At 49.6% G+C, this 17148-nt stretch overlaps 6 protein-coding genes across 6 annotated transcripts; 1 reads left to right on the top strand and 5 right to left on the bottom strand.

The window, feature by feature from the left end:
• Positions 1 to 207: 207 nt before the first annotated feature.
• LTR84_009948 (uncharacterized protein) lies at positions 208 to 2559 on the bottom strand (the record flags this gene model as incomplete). Its single annotated transcript, XM_064853486.1, has 6 exons — positions 208 to 445; positions 493 to 733; positions 784 to 1093; positions 1144 to 1983; positions 2034 to 2494; positions 2553 to 2559. 6 exons carry the CDS (start codon positions 2557 to 2559, stop codon positions 208 to 210), a joined length of 2097 nt encoding a protein of 698 aa, XP_064709885.1.
• A 708-nt stretch (positions 2560 to 3267) lies between these two features.
• Positions 3268 to 4648, bottom strand: LTR84_009947 (uncharacterized protein; the record flags this gene model as incomplete). Its single annotated transcript, XM_064853485.1, has 2 exons — positions 3268 to 4338; positions 4643 to 4648. The coding sequence occupies 2 exons, from the start codon at positions 4646 to 4648 to the stop codon at positions 3268 to 3270; spliced, it is 1077 nt and encodes a 358-aa protein (XP_064709884.1).
• A 418-nt stretch (positions 4649 to 5066) lies between these two features.
• Positions 5067 to 7019, bottom strand: LTR84_009946 (uncharacterized protein; the record flags this gene model as incomplete). The annotated part of the gene is made up of 3 exons (XM_064853484.1): positions 5067 to 5172; positions 5226 to 5341; positions 5409 to 7019. 3 exons carry the CDS (start codon positions 7017 to 7019, stop codon positions 5067 to 5069), a joined length of 1833 nt encoding a protein of 610 aa, XP_064709883.1.
• A 2950-nt stretch (positions 7020 to 9969) lies between these two features.
• Positions 9970 to 10402, bottom strand: LTR84_009945 (uncharacterized protein; the record flags this gene model as incomplete). Its single annotated transcript, XM_064853483.1, has 2 exons — positions 9970 to 10200; positions 10271 to 10402. 2 exons carry the CDS (start codon positions 10400 to 10402, stop codon positions 9970 to 9972), a joined length of 363 nt encoding a protein of 120 aa, XP_064709882.1.
• A 2593-nt stretch (positions 10403 to 12995) lies between these two features.
• GB1 (Guanine nucleotide-binding protein subunit beta) lies at positions 12996 to 14303 on the top strand (the record flags this gene model as incomplete). Its single annotated transcript, XM_064853482.1, has 5 exons — positions 12996 to 13113; positions 13202 to 13914; positions 13966 to 14055; positions 14107 to 14226; positions 14283 to 14303. The coding sequence occupies 5 exons, from the start codon at positions 12996 to 12998 to the stop codon at positions 14301 to 14303; spliced, it is 1062 nt and encodes a 353-aa protein (XP_064709881.1).
• A 1857-nt stretch (positions 14304 to 16160) lies between these two features.
• On the bottom strand, positions 16161 to 16900 carry LTR84_009943 (uncharacterized protein; the record flags this gene model as incomplete). Its single annotated transcript, XM_064853481.1, has 3 exons — positions 16161 to 16694; positions 16760 to 16813; positions 16871 to 16900. The coding sequence occupies 3 exons, from the start codon at positions 16898 to 16900 to the stop codon at positions 16161 to 16163; spliced, it is 618 nt and encodes a 205-aa protein (XP_064709880.1).
• Between the last annotated feature and the right edge of the window lie 248 nt (positions 16901 to 17148).

The following is a 17148-nucleotide window of genomic DNA, read 5'->3' as shown; positions in this document are numbered from 1 at the left end:
AAACCCAGGCCGCTGACAGCATGATTCAAGGCATCCACCCCTGCCTCTTGTGTCTTTGGATAGTGGCATAGGCTGCCATTGGTTCGAGGGTAAATGGCCATCTCAACGTCGGTGCGAGAGCCATTCATTTGCGTCGGAGAACAGCTTGGCTTCTTTCACCTCGGTGCCTGGCACTTGACTCGCAGCATAGACCTAGAGAAGTCAGCCCTACTCGGTGATTAGCGTCACAATTTGGCATACCGCATCCCAAAGTTTCCATGCTTGTTCCAAACTCTTGGTCAAGTGGCCTCCTCCTTTGAGCTGGCCAAACCAGTTGTACTTCCCTTCCTGTTGCTTGATACTTGTCTTCAGGGCATCTGTAATCTCGCCTTCTTCGTTGACAGCATCCAGATATGTCTTGACGGCAATTCCAAGACCTGATCCATTGTCGCCAGCGAAAGGCAATCTAACGATTTGGTCAGCACATTCAGGCGCACGAGTTGAGCCACCCACTTTGAAACCAATAAAGTCCAGTCGTCCCTCTCACGCTCAACATCCCCATTCAGGAACATGCTGGTTGTGACGGTTTCCAGTAAATCCCGAACAGATCTCCGCACAGCTGTGATCTTCCACGCGAAGGTCAACAACTGGCGATCAAGAGGGCCAACAAAGCCCATTGGCTTATGCCGGATCCGACCCAAGCATGCGGTTTTAGAGATAAGATTCGTGTACACTTTGCGTGGATAATCCTTGTCTACTGATGCATTAGTCGATGACTCAAAGCACTATCGGAGAACAATTTACCACTTCTAGCAACTGGAGTCCCGGTTGCGAAGTTGCCAGTAAACAGGCCAAGTCGCAGCATTTCGACCCCCACCACAGTCGTTTCTTCGTCTGTCACGGCAAGTGCAGCTTCCAGAGCCTTACCCCAAGTAGTGAGCTTGTGGTTGTCATCAACATAACCGCGCACGTGTAGAAATCTGAAGGTTGCATCAACAACAATCTCGTCTGGTGTTGTCAGCGCAGGGTGCTTCACTCGTTCTTTCGTAATCGTCTTTTGCGCAAATGAGGCGTCCTTGAGAGACTGCAAGCACGGTAGGAAAAAGGAGGTATGCTGTCACACTGTGAGCACGTAGCGAATGGCGAACAGATCTTGCGACTTACACTGGGCTTGCTTAGCACGGTCTGAATATCTGTACCCCGGACTTTCCAAGGCGCCAATCGAGTCTTGATGGCAGGGCTATTTTTGATTTCAATCGTCAGGTTGCTCGTGTCCTGTGGGACCCATGGGTCGACCTTGACAACTCTGGACTGGTAGTAATAATTGAGAGACTCGGCTGATATCTTCAGAGCCTCCGTACGAAGGGGATTGAGTAATTCTATTACCAATCGCCGATACGGCTCTGAATCCAACACGCCTCCGGGAAGCGAAAGAACAATTTCACCCGACGTAAGCCAGTTTGGAACTTGCGCACCCAGCAGTCCCTTTGACATATAGAAGAATAATTCTTCTGGTAGTCGCTGTCCAATAAATTCATGGACATCACCAGGAGCAGTGTTAAAGTTTAATGGCGCAACGGCACCATTTTTTTCAATGACAACGTGATGTCTAATGGTCATGATCGCTTTCTTGTATCGATCAGCGTACTTGAGGGTCTGCACTTGAGGGTGCTCCCGGTGGAAGTTGCAGAGTTGTATGACGTTCTTGTTTGCGGTGTTCAACAATGCGATCGCATCGACAATACTCGTAGATTTGCCAGGTCCAAGGCCCTCGAGTGGAGGGAAAGTGGGTGTGTATGAGGTACCGAGAATCAGTTGGGCATCTCGCAGTGCGTCTCCGTTCACCTTGAGCAAATCCTCACATGCTTGACGGGTCAGGAGGCTCAGAGTTGCCTTATTGAGATTGATGTCGGTGACCACTCTGTCAATACCGAAGAGGAATGCCTCCGTGTTGCCCATGACTGCGTCGATGTATTGTTCAGGTAGCTTGAGTAGATATGACAGCTAGACCGTTGGTCAGCTTCAGGTCCCACCAAGAGCACGAGATCACAAACCTGCGCAGTCGCACTATAGGGTGCGACCAGAAATTGAACTTTGTTCTCAATGAGAATCTTTTGAAGCGGACGAGTCATGATATCAATTGGATATTTGGCTTTTCCAAAGTCCGTGACTGTTCGCTTGCTGTCACCACTGAGATAGTGATGCCACGCCTCATCTTGAACCCGTCGACTTTCGGTCGACAGAGAGTCCGGACGGCTCTTGTTGACGTAGTCCAACCCATTGAAGACGAAGATCAGGGTGATTCCGTGTTGGCGCAGGAGGCCAATGTCGTCTTCGACGGTTTTCTTAAAACAGAAGGGAATGCCACCGAGAGCATGCTTGAGAGGTTCTTCATTGTTGCCGTTCAGGCGCAGGTCGAGGTAATAGGAAGCGTCGACGCCAATGACAGCATCCTTCAAGGATTGGAGATGGCAGAAGTCGACATGCTTACTGGCCCATTGGTCGAACTTCTGGACTGTCACAAGTTGTCAGTGGATCAAGCTTCATCGCTTTGTGGGTTGCGCTGGTCGTACCTGACATGGTAGTTTTGAGTCGAGTTGAGGGGGCCAAGGCTGAGGAAAAGACAGAGCATGGAAAGGAACAGAAGAGAATGTATCGATGTGGACAGTTGATTAAAAGTGAGAGTGACAAGTTAACAACTACACGCACTGCAGTCAAAGCGATTTGGAGCAGTTTGGGGGAAAGACCAAAGTGGGTTCCAGCAGATCCCAAAACAAAAGAAGCCGAAACTTTTGTCTGGAGATGGAGATGCAGGGGAAGCGACTGCAGGCGGGCAGTAGCAGCGCCAATTACACTTGACACTGGTGGCTCCTTGGATGCCTTGACCCGTGGTTAAAGCCTAAAGGTGATGCCCACTTGCCACTATAATTAAGCTTCGGTGCCCTCTTGCACCCCAGTAAACTCGTCTCTATTGGTCTCTTATCGTCTGATCACAAGGCTGAAATTTGCGGAGTTCAAATATCTCGCGAGGCTGTGGGTGGTGAATCGATCCTTACTTGGACCATTTCTTTTTTTCTTCTTTGCTCGCTCAAACCAATCATTTACTTCAAATTCCGTTTCCACTCGTGTATTTTCACCAGTGCTCGCAGTAAGATTCCCATTGAACCACAATTTGGATCTTCTTTGTGGTGCAAACGTGATGAGCGAGGTCTAAGCCAAACGAAAAGCAAAAATTTGACAACCACAGCTATTTGAATTTTGATAGAGCCAGTGTCTACTAGTACCGACTCAAACTTTGACACCACCTCCGCTCGCTGAGCTGCCTCTGAACTCATATGTTGCCTGCAATCTATTCAGCAAATGCTCTTGAGCCGTGATGGCTCTTTCCGACGTCGCTCCACCACCGTGCCCGACTTGAGCACCTTCGTCCAAGGTATGCTCGGCCACAAGCCGACTTGGGACAGGCACCAATTGCGTATCGTCGCCAGGATGGCAGAAATAGACAATTGAATACCTATCCTCGCCCCCACGCTTTGCATCACGTGGGAACACAACTCGATGGACTGTACTTTTTAGCATCCCGTTCGTCCAGTATGATAGTAGGTCGCCGATATTCACCAGGATGGGTGGGAATGTAGTTGACACTGTGTATCCGTCTGGGATGACAGGGACAGGTGCCCAGGTGTTATCTGACGTGCGGATCTCGAGCCCTGGTTGACACGGCCTCTGGAAAAGGAGCGTAATGCTGCCGTAGTCCGAGTGTGCACCTGCACGGATATCGACCTCGGGCTGGTAGTCGCTCTCATCTGGGATCGCCGGATAGTGCAATAGTCGGACCGTACAGCCACTTGGTTGAGTATGTCGTGAGGAGAAAAACCCTGGTTCCTCGACTTCCAGCCCGAGTGCGAGCAGGTCCAGTATGCGACCGCAGAGCTGCTGACACTTCGCCTCGAACTTGGCAAGGTCTTCTAGGCGTTCTTCCAACACAGAAGGCAGAGGCTTCTGAGGCTTTCCATCCCGGAATTCACCCATGTTGAAACCTTGCTTGAAATCTCCTGTTCGCTGTGATTTGGGATCGAGGATCTCAGCTTGCATCCCGACCCAACCTTGATTGGAATGGTCAATACGATACGCCTCCTTTTCTGCATCGGGCAGTGCGAAGAGTTTTTGAGAAAGTTGGAAATGTCGATTGACCAACTCCTCTGTGAATCCAGTTCCAGTGGTGCTGATGTAGAGGAAACCGAAATTGGTGGCAGCATCCAGCATTTGCTTTCCAACTTCCGCGCCGAAGTTTGAGACGTCGATGACGGGAAGCTGAATAGCCCCTCCGCCATTGTTGATTGATCCCATAACAGATTGCTGATCAATACAGTGCAATAAGTGCCGTTAGGAGAGACAGAGAACTTGTATTCTCATTATTCAGGTAGAACGAGAGATGGTTGAGCCAGCAGGCGTTGAATGGCGGCGACCTCCGAAAGTCCTGAACTTTTTCCATCCAATGACAATAAAAGTGTTATCATGAGGTTCAAGTCTTTCGCTACTATACACTTGACTTGATGGTGGGATGATGAAAGCGATTGCCATACACGTGCGACTCTCTATGTTCAGACTATTGTCCACACCTCCAAGGTTACCTAGCTACTTATATTAGGAAAAAGCACACAGTCATCAGAAAAGCGACTAAAGTTGAGCTAAACGAGTATGTCATTGTCATAATTTGTGCACTAATCAAGTCATCATATTACACGTCTGCATCAATAACAGTTTCGTCGAAGACATGTCATTGACCCTCGCAATCGTGGCTCAATAACGACTCCTCAAGCACCAGCAATCCAAAACCCTATCGCCACTCGTGCTGTTCGTATAAGTCAACGTCCTGCTCAGAGCGTTGCTTCGCTTATAAATATGTCAGTTATATGTATTCCATCAGATTCGGTGTGGTGGCCTTTCATCACACAATTCGTCGCTGTACAACATTGGTGACTGAAGTCAAGACCGTCCAGGTCGGCTGTTTGGATTGCAATTGGATTTTCGACATCACAAACTCCCCCAACTCCAAGCAATAATCATCCACGCTTACTCCGCGGCTATGCTAACTCAAGCTTTTCGAACAGTTGTTTTGCACTCGCTCCAAGTCCGTTATGGTGACTGGCACCAATGTCTATGCATGCTCCATGACTCGCGCTGGCATTCCTAGTCATGATTGTCAGTCTCGCTCTATCTGCATGTTTCAGGGTTAGACATACCTTGCTACAGTACTTGGTACGTCGACAACGTCTGCATTTGGCAAACTGCCGAGGGAACTGTTCCCATTTACCACATTGATAGTTGGCACACTGACGAATGCCACCTCGAGCGTCGTCTTTTCTACACAGATTGCGCATGACAACACAGGCCCAGTACTGCATGTCTTTGGAGTGATGCCGTACGGTAAACTTCTCAACTAATGGAAAAATGTTGTAGTCGTCAGCTTGAAGAAATTCTTCATCGTCGTCTTCAGTAGGCTCCGGGACTGGTCCACCTCTCGAAGACGGCCCGTAGATGCGTTCAACTTCCTTGTCAATTCGAAGCCTGGGCACGAGATGGGTGCTCTGGAAGTAGTGGCGCAAATAGCAATATTTTGAAATGTATGCAAGTAGTTGAAGGCCCATCAATACGTCCTCATCGCGAGGCATGAGTGCCGTGGTGGACGTGGTTGCAGTCGCATTTCGCAAGAAGAAGTTTGGGTATGCGTTGAGAGGGATCGCTGGAGAGGCGGCAGTTGCAGGGACTGTCGGAATGGGAGACGGCCCCAGAGCTTCCAGGGCTGCGGGCCCAAGAGGATTGCCCATTCCGGCTACAGTAGGTGTCTGTTGAGCGATGTCGACATTGTCGATGTCACGAATTTGCTGGGGAGGAATAGTGATGGTCAGTGGCTGACGGACATCCATGTCATGGTTGTCATGAGGGCTAGGATCTCTGGTTGCGCCACGGCTTCGCCCTTCAGTGGTGGCATCCGGGTTAACGAGCCCTTCATCATCCACTGTCACATCCTCCATTACTGCGTCGTCCACCTCACCACCTGTAGAATTTTGATGGCGGATAGATGGCCGTCTCATTCGTCGCCCAATAGGAGAAAGAAGGCCTCGATGCACTGGTGCTGAAGGTGTTGTGGGAGAATCGGGATGCGATGTGACACCGGTGTTGAGAGCTGGTAACATGGAAGGGAGCCTGTCTACCTCGCGGACCGGCCGTATCGAAAATCCATCAGATGTGTCCATCGAGGGGACTGCAGTTGCGGGAGGTTGCATATTGATTTGTCGTTGAAAGGATCCCCGGCCCTCACTACTCCGATTTTGGTGCTGTAAGCTTGGGCGTGGGAAAACAGTTCTCTCTGGAGGAGATGTGAGTACAGCTGCGGGCGTGATGACTGTGTCTGCTTGGCCGGATTCAGTGGTGCCAAATGCTTGAGAGAAGGACTGGGGAATGTCCAATGACGGTGGAGGTGCCTGTCGTCGCGTGGATCGGTGGTCGGAGGAGGAATTAAGATGATCGAAGAAGGAGGACCTTGAAGCAGGATCCTGTGACAGATCTCGGGACAATTTAGACGATCTTGAACTGCCGGTATGTTGCGAGCCATTTCGTCGGGCTTGTTCAGCATCTGCTTTTGCTTTTTCCCGCTCAATGACGAGGACGTAGTCCCAAAGAATCGTAGCAATGACAGGAACCATGTCAGCCTCAACTACACGTGTCCGTACATTCTCCGAGCCTCGAACGCCAATGTTGACGATGCACTGAAAGGCAAGATTCCATTTCCACATGTGCATTTCATCTTTGCTTCTGCCCTCTTTGAGGATGCAGACAAGGCGCTCAATACCTCCATCCACAGTCAAAATGTCTCTAATTCGGGCGGATGATGTGGTGAGGTAGGCTAGATGATTAAGAGAGTTGATTAGAGGGAGGGTGGATGTACAGTCGAGAGCTCGACGGTCATACAGGGTGGTGGTGATGTGGACAGAGGCCTTGTTGACATTTGGTATGCTGAAGTTAACCTCCCTCATGATGCCCAGAACAATGAATAGTGGAATCTGTTCATGCAGAAAGCTCTTTTACAAGACCGACCTCGCGTCTCTTGGACCAATACTCTTGACCGAGGCTGTAGAGGTGGTGCTGGGGATATGCACACCCTGACTCCTAATGGACGATCGAGAAATCTGACAACAAAAACAGACTTTCAAACAACTGGCATGGAGGATGGCAGTGACCGCAGCTAATCATCCGACGTCGACGTTGGATGGCTTTTCCACAATTGGTGTGGTCTTGCACAATGATATTGGACTGCTTGTGGTGATAGGTTTTAGCAAGTCGTACACTGGGTCAGCCAGCCGAAGTGTCAATGAGTGTGTGTGCTCGTAAGGGAGACTGGCGAGCGAGATAGTGTGTGGGCAGAAAGGAAAGTGGTGAGTGTAGTCGAGTCGAGTCAACTTATTGCAGGACGAAAGGCTGTCTGCGGAGTCGAATGGCGGAGGTCAAAGGTAGGAGACGGGGGACTCGAAAAACCGTGTGGCAATCGCAGGAATCGAAGGACCAGGGAGGGATGCAAGACAATAAATGCTACGGTCGGCTGAAGAAGGAGAGATGAGGAGAATCGGACGAGCAAAGATCCAAGTTGACGACCGATGGTGGTGATGATGGAGGATGATGGTGGTGGAAGAGAAGGGAGACGAATGATTCTAGGTGAGTTGATGAGTTGCAGCAGTAGGTGGTGGTGGTAGCATGATGGCAATAGCAAAGGCGAATGAATAATGGCAATGGCGGTGCTGCTTCTGGCGTTGGCCGTAGTGCCACTGTACCGAGTAACGCAGTGCCAATAACTAGTGATGCGTCTGGTGCCAGCGCTCGCTTGGTTTCAGGTGTGCGCTCGGAGGGTCCCTTTGGCTTTTAACCGTGTTGTTGGCTTTTGCTGCATCAGGTTCGCCCTTGGACTTGGACTTGGACCTGGGCTTGGGCTTGGGCTCTGGCCAAGCCTCGCGTCTAACGCTGATCAATTTCGTATTGGTTGCCCAGGGCTGGCTCGAATCTTCCACTGCCACTGCCAGTGGCACGGTGTCGGTGCAGGACCACGCAAATAATCCTTCACCTTGACACCACCTACCTATAGGCAAGTATCTGCTCGTAGGTAATTTGCCTGCCAGCCACTGAAGCCCAGCCCTATTTCTCCTGCTTGATTGCTAATACCCTACTCCTATGTGTAGAGAGCTCTATATTGTTCTTGATATCTAATTCACTCAATCTCTCGGTTCTTTTTCCTTCCATCGCATGATTTAGATCGCACTCTATCGAGGGCCGTCTCTGTGTACGAGGTCACCTTGGAGTCATCTCCAAACTGACATCTCTGTGGCTGGTTAAATGATGAATTGCTCCCCAGACCCAACCCAACCCCACTCCACTTAAACTCCCTGTGAGAAATAGACATATCCGTCCTCCATCAACTCTGCATTTTATCTCCTCCGAGCCCTCGAGCCCAGGGTACTAATGCCTGTGAGATATTGGATAGCCAGGGTCTGCATGGTTCATTCCTGCGGCTAGATCAAGAAGTGCCAAAGCGTGAAACTTGTGGCCTGGAGTAACTAGGCCTTGACGATCCGTAGTTGCGCAATTATCACTTACCGCAATCTGGATCTCAAAGAAAATGGTAGTTAGGACATGGGTAAAGGATCGATGGGTGGTGGCAGCTGTTCGAGCCAATCGCAACAATTTTCGTTCCAGCTCTGCTGTTCTTGAACCTAACACCAGTAGGACCTCAATGTTGATATCGCATGGCCTCTCGCAGCCTTCTGAATTGCATCTACCACACAGATGCATGCATCTTAGAATAGAACACACAGCATATCTCACTCAATGGATGAGCGACTAAGCATCGCATTGTATGCTACAACTCGCTGATTCAGTGTTGGAGCGGGGTATATTCAGCCTGCATGAAGATTCATCGTCAGAGCATCAACGCGAGGTGCTTAAAAGCAGCCCATCAGGGATCGTTGAGCTAGCTCAGCCTTTGATAATAATCACGTACGAGTAGTCTCGCAAGAATACATTCCAAGAACACTTCAAACTTGCCTGGAGGGTTCCTGGTAGTACATACTATAGATTTTGATACTATTTTTGACTCTAGAATGGAGCGGCTATTCCGCCAATCGCAGGAAATGGACGGCGAAACCTGGTTCAACTACGCAATAGCGAGTAACTTATCTTTCTGGTTCAGCATGTCTGGTAATGGCACGTCAACAAGCATCTTGTCTTGTGATTGCATGGTGCTGGATTGAGATTTGACAAAAAGGGAGATGTTCTTCTGACTTGGTGACCGGACTATCGAGTAACGGTGGTGGACCGAAGCGCGGTCACCAGCCACCTTGTATATATTTAGACTACGAGTAGATGGGAAGCGTCTTCATCTAGCAGCAGTCGAGAACCTGTAGTATTGCCCATCTTCAGTCCGTTCATCCTTTCTTCGGTGGGTGACAGACACTCAGTGTTAGTGGATTTCTGGTTCGTCACAAGATGGACGCGTTGACGCGGATGTTCTCGACTTTTCTGTACTCCCTACCTCATACGTAGCCAAAAGCTCGCACGGCGAAGCAAGGTGCCCCGTAGTTCCAATGGATCCTCAGGTTGGCGAAGTATCGTGAATCGGCATGGGAGTCACAGAGCCTGGAATAGAGATCAAACCACAAGAGAAGCCCATGACACTTCAGGACAGTGCAGGATATGACTCGACGTGCGCGAAAACGTATTGCTCATAGCGAACCAAGTTACAACCGTGTGAAACTGGGCAAGATAAGATCTGTTCGCATATTCCGATCGTGTCGTCTGATAAACCCAGCTGTTGAATAGCTTCAGCTTGTCCATTTCGCGTTTTAGATCCGATTTAGTGGTTTGACACGCTAGAGAGATCAATCGATGAGTTGAGTATAAGATTAAATGTTGATACAAAGATGGTTTTGCGTCTCTCCTTCACAAAGTCACCCTTCCCCGACTACCGAATGCCAGGGCACCCCATCCTGCAATCAGGCAGAGACCTCCTAGTGGGGTAACAGGCCCCAAAGCCTTGAATCTCTGGGGATCGAGGACCAGAAGGTAAATACTGCCACTGAACATTGTCATGCCAGCAATGAAAAGACCCGCAGCAAGTTTATTCTTGGGAGCGACGGATGTGGCAATGAGAAGCACGCCGCTATGTACGAGCTATCCTGCCGTGTCAGAGCGTCTGCTGCAGGCTATCAACGGTGAAGAAAGAGGTCTGAACTCAACTGACCTGATAATGTGCAGCGGTGGACCACGTAGCAATCTTCTGTGGATCGGTGATATGTTTTCGGAGTCCATGAGCACCGAAAGCTCCAAGAGCCACAGAAGATGCTCCGTACAAGCAGCCGATTTGCCACAGCATTTTTGGGAGCGTTGAGAGTTGCAAAGTGACAAAAGAGGCGGAGAATTGTAACTGCTTCTAATGTACAGCCTTGTCTCGAAGCGGCTTCTGGTGTCGGTGGTACATAGCAGGTTGGAGAACACGAGTCGAATCTCGGAATGCTCGCGACTGACAAAGAGAGAAGGACTATTTCTTGGCATGTTTGGTAAGTTTGTCTCTCAGACCATCAGATGGCCGCCGTGGTACGAGGTACCTTGTACCTGGTCCGAGTACTTCGTAGGGTGATTGGAGATTCGGAGTAACCCGAAAACGCCCACCAAGGTATTTCAACTGCGCTGCTTCTTCCTCTCGCTAAAGAATTGCTTATTAGCGCAGATCCTTCACCACAATTTCCAACCGGCTCCATTCACAACTGCACTTGTCTCAATGTCATATACTGCACGAGAAGTCCTTACCAAACATCAACTCAACTGCGACTTCAAGGTAGTAAAGTTGTACTTTTGACAAAGTCTGGCCTTGGCTGAACAGTGCCCATGCTTTTGAATAGTCGCCTTCCTCTAAGAAATCTGAGAGTGTCATGTTATCACTTAGTTGGGACGGTGTCAGCCCCGATCTAGAGCACGAATTCTCAATTGTGGGACTGTTCTCCCTTGGCGGCCAGGATAATGGCGTTTGCAATGGTCCGGGGTGGCTAGCTTCGAGATCATCTGCTCCCTACGGAGTAGGCGTATTTACGACTCGCGAGGCGACATCTCGACGAGATGGCGAAACCAACCACGAGATCCTAGTTAAATCAGAATAGCTTGTAGAGTCAATTATAGCAGCATGGCAAGCATTTGAGGAGAGGATGATGACTTATTCCCAAAAAAAGGCACCGAACCAGGGAAACCACGTGTAGTTCATGACAAAAAAGAAAAAGATCAGCAAGAAAGCGGAGTGTGATGAATCGGGTTGCGAAGGTGGAGGATCGTCAATGCGTTTGTTTTACGCTTTCGCATTTCCAGGCTCTGGCCTGGTGGAAGAAGGGGCTTTGACAAGAGGACATTGCAATTGGGTCCCGACAACCAGAACTATGGATTGAAGACCAGATCTGAATGATAAATAATCACGAGAGATCCGTGCTCACCAGATGCCAACGCCAATGCCAATGCCAACGCCAACACCAGTGTCAGAGCTGCATCAAGATTTGGAGGTTGGCTGCAGACTTGACCTGAATCCGTGGGCGCAAGCCCCTTTCTGCGGGTGCCAGTGCTCTCTCGTTTCGAGTTCCAAAGGTGGATGGGTCGCGATGGACTTGAACTGGACCGATGATATTGGTGGGGCACGGGCGGTGCCCGGCTTCTTTTAGGGTGCCACTAGCCGCAGATGGGCAATCTCTCTTCAGTGCGTCTACTCCGTCCCAAGTATCTGTACGAGGCCTGTAGAGCCCGGAGTAACTACCTGCTTAGTAGGTACTCGAGGTACGGATACCGTGGTATTATTCGGGGTTGATTTGACTAGTATGTCCATCTTTAATATTGGATATGCAGAGAGTAAACAATTTCCCAAGCATAGAGAATTACCCCTATACTACATCTCTCGATTGACAGGGTGCTTTGAAGGTTACGGGCCTCAGCTGCAGACAAGCACGTAGACTCGAGTAAATCACCCGTGACGAGAAGCACAATCCTGCAAGGAACGGCCGAAGAGGAGACATTCCAATGTACTTGCAACTCGAGGTCAATATAGCTGAGAAACACACACAGTCGTTTCTACTTAGTAGTAGTTGACCGCGTCGACCATCGTGCCGAATTCCCTTTGAGGACGGTCTTTGAATTTAAATTAATTTATCAGTGGCCCAAATGGTTAATTGATGCTACGAAACCCTTGTTTCTCCAAGAGGGAGAAGCCGACCCTTCAAATTGCTAATCGCACTGTCAGTAAACGCAGAGTCCACCACCGCCGGCTCAACGAGAGCGGCATCCGCGCCCAAACGCCCCAAACTCGAAAGGCACATCATTAAACTAGTCTACCCACCAAAAGAACCCCCCGTCAAACTGCAACCCGGGCACTTGCACTAGACACCAGACACCAAGCACCAAGCACCAAGCACCAAGCAACCTTCCCGCTTGGTCTTGCACTCAGCACTGGCACCACTGACCACCACCTCGCACCTCTACTTGGTAGGCTAGTTACTTGTCCCTCCGTACCCATTGCACTGGCCTGGCAAGGAAGCCTCCCACTCCCGACTTTCTCTGGTTGCTTCCCTGGTCCAACCTTGCCTTCAATTGTCCAAAGCAACTCCCAATCTGTCCCAAGGTCTTTTCCATCCATCTCAATTACCTTCCTGCTGCCTCTGTCCAGCTGTCACCTCCCACTCCCACTCCAACCACGATCGGCATCCCGCAACATTCGCAGCGTTGGTGCTGTGGGCCGCGGCAATCGGTTCATCCCATCCCTGAGACCTGCCTCGTTTGAGCTCTCCACGCCTGACTCTTGCCGATTATTTGACATCCTCTCAAACCACAATCTCGCCATTTGTGCGCTGCGAGTCTCTCGAAAACGCCTGGAAGGCACACCCTGATCACCTGTGTACTATTATCAACCTGGTCCGAGAGGGCCACCCACCCGCGCCATGTCTTCCGACCTGACTGGAGAGCAAATGCAGGCCAAGATCACGGCTGCGAGAAGAGAAGCCGAAGGTCTAAAAGATAGAATCAAGCGCAAGAAGGATGATCTGGCAGATACAAGCTGTAAGTTGATGAATATTCGTGGAACACACGCCCCCATAAACCCAATGCTCCTGCTCCCCCGGATTGCTAATCAATCGAACCCTCATAGTGCGACAAGTCGCGCTCAACAACACTGAAGCCCTACAACGAATAGGGATGAAGCCTAGAAGAAATCTCAAAGGGCATTTGGCCAAGATCTATGCCATGCACTGGTCAACCGACAGACGGCATTTGGTTTCTGCTTCACAAGACGGCAAGCTTATCATCTGGGATGCTTATACTACAAACAAAGTCCACGCAATTCCTCTTCGCTCATCATGGGTCATGACTTGCGCATATGCCCCGAGTGGAAATTATGTTGCCTGTGGTGGTCTGGACAATATCTGCTCGATTTATAACCTGTCCACAAGAGAAGGCCCGACACGTGTTGCTCGCGAACTCTCGGGACATTCTGGCTATCTATCATGTTGTCGATTCGTCAATGACAGAAAAATCATCACCTCCTCGGGGGATATGACTTGCATGATGTGGGACATTGAGACAGGGTCAAAAGTAACTGAATTTGCCGATCACTTGGGCGACGTCATGAGCATCAGCATAAACCCTACCAACGCCAACATCTTTGTATCTGGGGCTTGTGATGCCTTCGCGAAACTTTGGGACGTTCGAACAGGAAAGGCCGTCCAGACTTTTGCCGGACATGAATCGGACATCAACGCCATCCAATTCTTTCCCGATGGGAATGCTTTTGGCACAGGCTCTGACGATGCTTCGTGCAGACTTTTTGATATCAGAGCTGATCGGGAACTGATGTCCTATCAAGTACGTCCTTAAGACCCCTCGGCTAATACCGCTCACTGACTCTTGCTTTAGAATGAACAAGTTCTGTGTGGCATCACATCCGTCGCATTCTCGGTCTCTGGCCGCCTGTTGTTTGCTGGCTACGATGATTTCGAATGCAAAGTAAGTCATCTTTGCCTTCTCTTTCCTGTGGATTTGTACTCACTTTGACAGGTTTGGGACACTCTACGTGGCGACAAGGTTGGATCGCTCAACGGACATGAAAACCGAGTCAGCTGTCTTGGTGTTAGCAATGACGGAATTAGTTTATGCACTGGTTCTTGGGATTCCTTAGTAAGAGAGATGCTGGTCATTGGCTTGATTGATCTGTCACTAACTATTTCAACCAGCTGAAAATCTGGGCTTGGTAAAATGACACTCTACGGGAGACATATTTTTTTGTATTTCTGGCGTGGCAAGGCAAACGGCGTCTCGACATACAGCGGGCAATACGACCAGCCCGACTATCCTATCATCTCTCATGGGCCTGAGCCTCAATACGATCGACGCTTGTTCGAATCGACTCTTGATCTCATCTCTTGATGGAGAGGGCGACTGACAAGAGCGTCTCCTCTGCCCGGGTTTTTGAAACTTACTCGATAGGCCTCCTATGTGTTGTGATCTTGATCGGATGGAGAACATGAGTACATTCAAGCTCGAGGTTTTTCATGTGATTGTATTGCTGGCTTCTTCTTACTCGCAGAGAGCGCGACTGTCATTCCTGTCACGATTTGTCATGACGGCCTGGAGCAAGCTGGAGTTTCTAATCTTTTCACCCCGTTCACAAATCATCCCGTGTGATGTGATTGTGACTATGAGGTGTGTGTATCGGTTCTCATGGGGATTTCTCACGACTTATCCTGTTGTCCCTACCACCAAAAACTTCTTTACGTGTTGTCCTATCTGAAAACAGAACAGAACCAAAAATTTTCTCTCATACCACACACCCACGCACACAGGCAAAGCAAAATACACACACATCCTATTTTGTTTCCCCTTCTCAGAACTAGGTCGCGTGTCAACAGCAGCGCAAGGGAGAAAAAAAAGCAGATTTCGCAAAAACTTGTTCCACAATTCCATACCCAAAAACATATTCTTCGTCTTCCTCCTTTTTGATGGGTTTTGAAACGACCCGCGTACATCTACAGGGTCTCTTCAACATTGACTAACTATACAAGTATTCAGCACAATCGATGTACCGTTGTCGAGTTAATGACCTAAGCCACTAGCAACTCCACTGCGTTGAACAATTTCCAGGTCTCAATGAGGAGCCCATGTCAGAATCACTCGACCAGCCACGCCTGTCTACCTGTCCGAGCGCCCCAGTATACAACGTGAACGCTGATCCGGAGCGAACATTGAGGTAACCGCGTGTTGCGGCAGAAGGCATGCTATTATAGTCGCTAGTAAATTTATACACAACCGGTGTGTCGGGACCACAGTGCGATCTATGGGGTATTTCAACTGCACCGCTGTGCACCACCCCTCCTGCGTCAGAGAAGCGTCTACATCCCGTGCGGTACGTGTAGATTAGATAAAACATGCCGTGGGACGAGTGAATAGAGCTGTAATCTAGTGTCTATACCTGCTTGCGAAACCCCTCGGTCTGTTCGTGATCCATGGATTCTATGCCTGATTTAATCACTCGACATATCTGGATGTGGTCGTTGGATATTCTGGTCTGCTTTGTACTAGGTGTCGTTCATTGCTCAGTACTGTTGTCGTCCGCAAGAGATCTGCAATATGGAACTAACCATGTTGACATACATCTACGAGGTCAAGAAGTGAGAGACAGGCAAGGGGTACCTGATACTTGGAGGTGGCATAACATGGGGGACTAAGAGGGAACGATCAGTACAGCTCGCAACATGTATACAAGCACCAAAGAACTCGTTGCTCTTTTACCACCACTCTGAACTACCTGCTGTTCTGTATTTGTATCTGTACAACACCTATGCTTGCGCCAACTCCGAACAGAGACCGTGAGAACTGTACCACGTGACTAGTGGAAAGACGGATTTGATAAGACGATGCGATCCCAAACCCGGACCAAGGAGAATGCCTCTCCACGGATCGATCCATACCGACAGGCGTTGAACCATGTTTGCGCATTCTATGCACAATTCAACTTGCAACCGGTCATTGCCTAATTGGGTAGAGCAAGGCCTGACAAGCTGAACAAAGGCAACCAAAGTTGCTCACCGCGATCCTCCATTAGCCACCCCTGCTTAGCATGCACATCCATCTCTGTCTTGGTCTAGGTTGATGTTGATCGGGTCAGAGAAATCGCCGCCGTACTCTTCACTCTCTTCCTGAGCCAAAGCATTGCGCGCGATGACCTCAAAGGCTTGTTCAACGTTGATGCTCTCCTTGGCGCTGGTCTCGAAATAGGGCATCTGTCCACGATTTTGGCAGTACGCATGCGCCCTCTTCTGTGTGATCATCCTCCTGTCTTCTCCCAAATCGATCTTGTTTCCCAGGACAACGAAAGGAAAGCTCTCGGGATCACGAGGGCTAGCTTGGATCAGGAACTCGTCGCGCCATGAATCCAGGGTCTCGAATGACTTGGTTGAGTTCACATCGTAGACGAGGACACAGCAGTCGGCGCCGCGATAGAATGCGACACCAAGGGATTGGAATCGCTCTTGACCGGCCGTGTCCCAAAGCTGTAGGGTCACGATACGATCATCGACTGTTACTTCTTTTGTAAGGAAGTCGGCGCCGATGGTGGCTTTGTAGGAGGTTGAGAATTTCTTGTTGACCTGGGAGATAAGATGGTCAGCGCATGTACGGCAACCGCAGTGCGAGGTTTGGGAGAAGAACGTACATATTGATTCATGAGACTGGTCTTGCCAACTCCACTATCTCCAAGGATAATGACCTGTACGATTAGTTGTCAGTATTGCAGTACATGTGCGGAAATATGACAATGACATACCTTCAATAGCACCTTCTTTCTTGAAGACATGGTGCTCGGTATAGCCTGAGTGGATGGGTTGGGCTTCTTGGGCTTCAATCAAACGCAGCTTGAATGTATTCGCGGATGAATGATTGCCCAGGATGCGCTCAGGCGATACGGAAAAGCGGCTCGAGCGTGTCGTGTTGATGACGTGCAAGGAAGGGACCGCTGTCGGAGAAAGAGAGGGTACCCGGGAACCTCTGATATGAAAGATAGATTGGATAGTGGGAGTTGGACCTGTGGCTTGCGAGGTGTGT

This window comes from Exophiala bonariae (assembly GCF_035927105.1).
Source record: "Exophiala bonariae strain CCFEE 5792 chromosome Unknown scaffold_4, whole genome shotgun sequence".
NCBI classification, from domain to species: Eukaryota; Fungi; Ascomycota; class Eurotiomycetes; order Chaetothyriales; family Herpotrichiellaceae; genus Exophiala; species Exophiala bonariae.
This window is presented reverse-complemented; position numbering and strand designations above follow the sequence as displayed.